Source organism: Carettochelys insculpta, chromosome 3, assembly GCF_033958435.1.
Source record: "Carettochelys insculpta isolate YL-2023 chromosome 3, ASM3395843v1, whole genome shotgun sequence".
NCBI classification, from domain to species: domain Eukaryota; kingdom Metazoa; phylum Chordata; order Testudines; family Carettochelyidae; genus Carettochelys; species Carettochelys insculpta.
The window spans coordinates 55,744,613-55,750,612 of NC_134139.1; the positions used below are offsets into that span (position 1 = coordinate 55,744,613).

The 6,000-nt window shown below is 44.4% G+C and overlaps 1 protein-coding gene across 1 annotated transcript in view; it reads right to left on the minus strand.

Moving 5' to 3' along the window:
* DNAH14 (dynein axonemal heavy chain 14) overlaps positions 1–5,064 on the minus strand; it is a gene marked incomplete at its 5' end in the record, with an annotated part of 447,359 nt that extends 442,295 nt beyond the window's left edge. Inside the window, one exon of the mRNA XM_074988409.1 lies at positions 4,924–5,064. Coding sequence (XP_074844510.1) covers positions 4,924–5,064 — 141 coding nt within the window. The remainder of the gene's footprint in view (positions 1–4,923) is intronic.
* Positions 5,065–6,000: the final 936 nt, after the last annotated feature.

Sequence of the window (6,000 nt, forward strand, 5' to 3'; positions counted from 1 at the left end):
TCCAGATGTGGCCTCGTCAGCGCTGAGTAGAGGGGAATAATAACTTCTCTAGATCTGCTGGAAATGCTTTTCCTAAGGCATCCCAGTATGTCATTAGCCTTTTTGACTACAAGAGCACACTGTTGACTCATATCCAGGCTCTCATCCACTGTAATCCCCAAGTCCTTTTCTGCTGCACTGCTACTTAGCCAGTCGGTCCCCAGCCTGTAACAATGCTTGAGATTCTTCTATCCCAAATGCAGGACTCTGCACTTCTCCTTGTGGAACCTGATCAAATTTCTTTTGGCCCAGTCCTCCAATTCGTCTTTGTCACTATAGACCTTATCCCTACCTTCCAATGTAGCTACCTGACCCCCAGGTTTAGTGTCATCTGCAAATATGATGAGGGTGCAATCTATGCCCTCATCCAACACAGTAATAAAGATGTTGAACAGTACTGCCCTAGGACTGATACTTGGGGCACTCCACTTGAAACCGACCACCAATCAGACATTGAGCCATTGACCACTACCTCTTGGGCCATCCATCAAGCCAACTTTCTATCCATCTTACAGTCCATGTATCTAATCCATACTTCCTTAACTTATGGGCAAGAATGTCGTGGGAGACTGTATCAAAAGCTTAGCTAAAGTCAAGGTATACCACATCCATTGACTTCCCCATGTCCACAGAGCCAGTTACCTCATCACAGAAGCTAATCAGATCGGTCAGGCATGACTTGCCCTTGGTGAATCCATGTCGACTACTCTTGATCACTTTCCCCTCTTCCAAGTGCTCCAACACTGATTCCTTGAAGATGCCCTCCCTGATTTTTCCAGGGACTGAGGAAAAGCTGACCAGTCTGTAGTTCCCTGATTTGTCCTCCTTTCTGTTTTTGTTTGTTTTTTTTTTAATAAAGATGGGCACTACATGTACCCTTTTCCAATCATCCAGGATCTCTCCTGATCTCCATGAGTTTTCAAAGATAATGGCCAAAGGCTCTGCAATGACTTTTGAGAATTCCCTCAGTACCCCTGGATACATTCAATCTGAAACCATGGATTTGTGTATCACTAGCTTTTCTAAGAATCTCTTAACCTGTTCCTTCCCATACTGCATTGCCTAGTGCCGTAGGTTGGGAACTGATCTTATCTATGAAGGCTGAGGCAAAAAAAGCGTTGAATAATTTAGCTTTTCCTGAATCATCTCTAACTAGGTTTCCTTCCTCATCCAGTAATGGCCCTACACCCTCTCTGATCACCCTCTTATTGTTAACATGCCTGTAGAAACCCTTCTTATTACCCCTCACATTCCTTGCTAGCTGCAATTCCAACTATGCTTTCGCTTTCCTAATTACTCCCCGGCATTCTGCAAAAATATATTTAAACTCCTCCTTAGTCGTCTGTCCAAGTTTCCACATCTTATATGCATCCCTGTTGAGTTTGCACTCTCCAAGGATTTCCCTGTTAAGCCAAGCTGGTTGCCTATCATGTTTGCTTTTCTTACTGCGCATTGGGATGGTTTATTCCTATGCATTCAATAAGACTTCTTTAAAATACTGCCAGTTCTCCTGAACGCGTTTCCCCTTCATATCTGTTTCCCAAGGGATCCTGCCCATCAGTTCTCTCAGGGAACTGAAGTCTGCTTTTTTGAAATCAGGGGTCTGTATTTCACTGCCCACCTTTCTTCCTTTTGTCAGGATCTTGAAATCTACCATCTCACGATTGCTGCAGCCCAAGTAGCCACCTACTTCTATTTCTCGTACTAGTTCTTCCTGGTTTGTGAGCAGCAGGTCAAGCTGCGCAGAGCACTTGGCCAGTTCCTTCAACACTTGTAGCAGGAAGTTATCCCCAACATTCTCCAAAATCTTCCTGGATTGTCTGTGTGCTGCTGTATTGGTCTCCCAACAAATGTCCAGGTGATTAAAGTCTCCCATGAGAACCAGGGCCTGTGATTTGGAAGCTTCTCTGAGTTGTCTGAAGAAATCCTCCTCTACCTGATCTGGCAGTCCATAGCAGACACCAACCTCATCACCACCTCTGTTTCTACTGCCTCCAAGCTTAACCCAAAGACTTTCAACTGGCTTTTCTCCCTCCATATACTGGAGCTCTGAGCAATCATACTGCTCTCTCACATACAGCACAACTCCTCCTCCTTTTCAACCCTGCCTGTCTTTCCTGAACAGTTAATACCCTTCCATGACTGTTCTCCAGTTATGAGAGTCATCCCACTAAGTCCATTATTCCAATCACCTCATACTTCTTTGACTCTGCCCGGGCCTCTAATTCTCCTGCTTTGTTTCCTGGGCTTCTTGCATCTGTGTACAAACACCTTATATAGTGAGCTGATTGGCCTACCTTCTCCTTTTGAATCAGGGGCCCTCCTTTGTTGTTCCTTCCTCCTTCCCCACTTACCTCAGGTCTTGCATCAACCTCCCCGATGAATCTAGTTTAAAGCCCTCCTCACTAGGTTTGCAAGCCTGCTTGCAAAGGTGCTCTTTCTTCTCTTCTTCAGGTGAATCCCTTCTCTTCCTAGCAATCCTCGAAACCACTCTGAAGCCTTCATCTCATTCAGTACAGCAGACTCCACAGGAGGCTGCACCTAATCCTGTCACAGTACAAGTGCTGGGCCTGCCCCTTGCTGCCTGGCAAGCAGGTGTGGCTGGGCAGGTGCAGCCCAGCAAGATCTAATTGTGAAGGGGCTTAATGTGGGGTGCAAAATTAGTGTGTGCGGCAATCTAAGTGTGGATGGCTCAGTGGGAAATCCGTATGTACGGGGCTCATTGTGGGGCGGGGGGGGCGGTTCCAGATGCAGGGGAGATGCAGGGGCAATGGGACTCTGGAGGGCATTCAGGGGATGGTGGTTGGACTCAGTGGGGCAGGGTGCTGAGGAAGTAGGGCTTGATGGGGGTGGGGGTACAGGTGCAACTTGTTGGAACTCACTAAGGAAGGAGTGGGGGGGGGGGTCAAAGGAGTCCAGGTGTAGGGGGTGTGATAGATCACAGCCATCAGCAGACTATAATAGCCTTGTCAGGGACAGGTATGCTGGCAGTTGGGTCTCTGTGTTTATGTTTCCCAATGACCGAGGCTCCTCAAGAACCAGCCTGCAGCAGTAGGCTAATTGAACACTTGCTACAATTTGAGCACCTGCAGCCAGGTTAAGGCCTGCTGAGGCCTTTAAAAAGCTTCTCCTCAGGTAAGGAAGGGCCAGGAGAAAGAGGACAAAGAAGGAAGGAGAGCGCTGAAAGAAAGGCTTGCTGCAGCTACCTGGAGAAAGTACTGGGGAAGCGGCCAGAGCCACCAGAAAGTGCAGGACCCAAGCAGAACTGCTCAGGATTCTGTCACGGGGTAGGACTGAGTGTTTTGTGGGCCTGCTTAACGGGGGAGCTGCAGCTACAGCTGAGTGGATGATTCATGCCAGGTTCTCACTTCCGCCTGTGATTCCCCATCCTTTCATTCACACATTCGCCTCCCCCATCCTATTTCACTCCCCATTCCTTCCTCACTGTCTCTTTCATCATTTTTCCCATGCTCAACCCCTACTCAACCCCACTGGAGACACTCACTGGTGCACATAAAACAGGAAAGGTTGCCTCCCAAAAACACAGAAGAGGAGAGAGACAGACACTAGTTTCCCCCAACCCCAGCAATGCACAGTTCCCTGCAGGAGCTGGGAAACCAGACCTGAATGAAATGTGCATGTGTATACTATTCACGAGTGGCAGAGGCCACTCAGCCACCCTGGGATCTACATGAAGAAAAAACCATTCCAAGACACAGAACAAGGGAGGAAGAGGAAGAAGCAGAGCCACCAGGGCCCCAGTTCTTGGCAGCACATATGCAGCAGTTGTGGTGGGGGAGGAACACCTCCTTTTGCCTCTGATACATGCCATCCATTACTGCTAATCAGACTTGAAATTCCTGTGGTTATGCAGCCCAGGTTTGCCTTAGTTATTTTGGTTACAGCATAGGGAAACAAGTCTCAATCATTCAGCAACTAAGGATTTTTTCTGTTCTTTTGCATTCCAGTTGTTTCACTACCATCATTACAGCTGGCTGTTACAATACGAAGAGATACCAGCAGTCTATACATACTAGCGCTATCATCTTGTCTACTACTGATGTAGCTGTAACATTGAAAACTTTGAAGAAAAATGCAAAACAGTAACAAAATGAAGAGTCAAAGATAACAAATGTGAAAGAATCCAGATTTTCCTGGACTTCCTACAAACAGAATTTCATCTTTCAAAGATGATCACAATTACATAAAAAGTCAGCATGTAGCTGCCTGAACAGGTGCTTCCTGCACATCAGATTCCTCATCTACACTAAATTTTTAAGACATTTTCCACCACCAAACTATTGTCCTTACAGCTACATTGGCATTAGTAACAACTGTACATACAGAGAAAAATTCTTATGAAAAGAGAGACTTTTTTTTAATGACAAAGTATACTCAACCATTAAGACTTGCATAAATTGCTGTTTTGCACACATAAGCCCAAACTATAATGAGTTCTGTAAGAGTGCACTTGACTGGAAAGAAGTCGCAGAAAGGCTTCTTACCCATATTGTACTTATATAGGGACAGACATTTTGACGATCAGTACTCCAGTGAGTACTGCCTAATGCTGTTCACACTATAGGAGATGCAGTGGCTTTATTAAAGGCCATCTCCCAAGAAATCTGTAGACAAATACAACACTTTCAGGCATTACCAGATTGTCTGCCTCTTGCAAGGGACAGGCTATATTATCTATGATTTTAAAGGTCTAGACCCAAAGCCTACAAATGCTTTACTACCCCTGAGCACTCTGTTCTCCTGATGTAAGCACAGAATTATGTTCAGAGGAAAAGATGGGGAAGGAAGAACTATTTTAACCAAATTCATGTTCCATAATCATTTTAACAAAGCAGAACTCAATAGAAAAATGAAGATTATTACCCTAAGTGCAATCTTCTGAAATTCAGTCACCTTTGCCTCTTCAGCTATGTATCTGCGTGGAGGTAACACTGTTTGCCAGCCAAGTTTGCCTCTCAACCTCAAAATATGCTTTATTACATCATCATCAAGTGGTTCTGGTGTTTAGAAAAGAAAAATATCAGTCTTTTTAAGACATACCCAAACAAAGTATACAGTTCAAATTAATCTGAAAGTATTAAGCGCCTTAGTGAATCTGTTACGTGATCTTTAGTTCATTCAACTATATAACTGAAAACTTTTTCCTACATTTTAGATAATGGAAGGTGATCCATTTACCTACTACATTTCTGAATTGTTAAACAGACAGAATAAACTTATAATTAGAACCGCACAACTCTGAATTAAAGCATAAATTCACAGTATCTGTAGGTGTCACTAACAAAAGGATAACATAACACAGTGAATAGTAAGAGAGAAATAGCCATGTTAGTCTATATACTATGAAAACAAAAAGCAGTCCAGTAGTTCTTTGAAGACTAACAATCATTTATTTGGTGGTGACCTTTCAAGTTAAAGTATCTCTCTGTTAATCCCCCAATACCACCACATGTACTATTTCATATTAATGTGAGATGCACCAGGGCAGGTTAATGAGCCTTATGGTTTATGGAGTGTTGGGACTATTACGAAAAACATTGTTCCCTGGGGGCCAATAGTAGGTCACCTTACTGTTCATCTGACTCCTTTACAAGAACTGCATCAGGTTCTAGAATGAGAATAAGGCATTTCTGTGCTCATTCTCCTGATGAGGCAAGTTGGTGGAGGTGAGATATAATGGGGGCTCTAATGAGAAGGCTCATCTCTCAGAAGCTTTCCCCTCTCCCCCCCAATCTGGTCAAAGGTACATGTCTGCATTGATTCGCTTCACAAAGTCTTGTCAATAACTTGTCCCTTCAGACGAGTCATACACTTCATACAACAATCAAACCCTACTCAGGATCTCTCTTTAACAGGATCCAATCACAGTGCCCTCAGTAACGTCCCTCCACTGTCCGATGTCCAAATTTTCCTATTCAGACTATACATTTTTAACCCTTA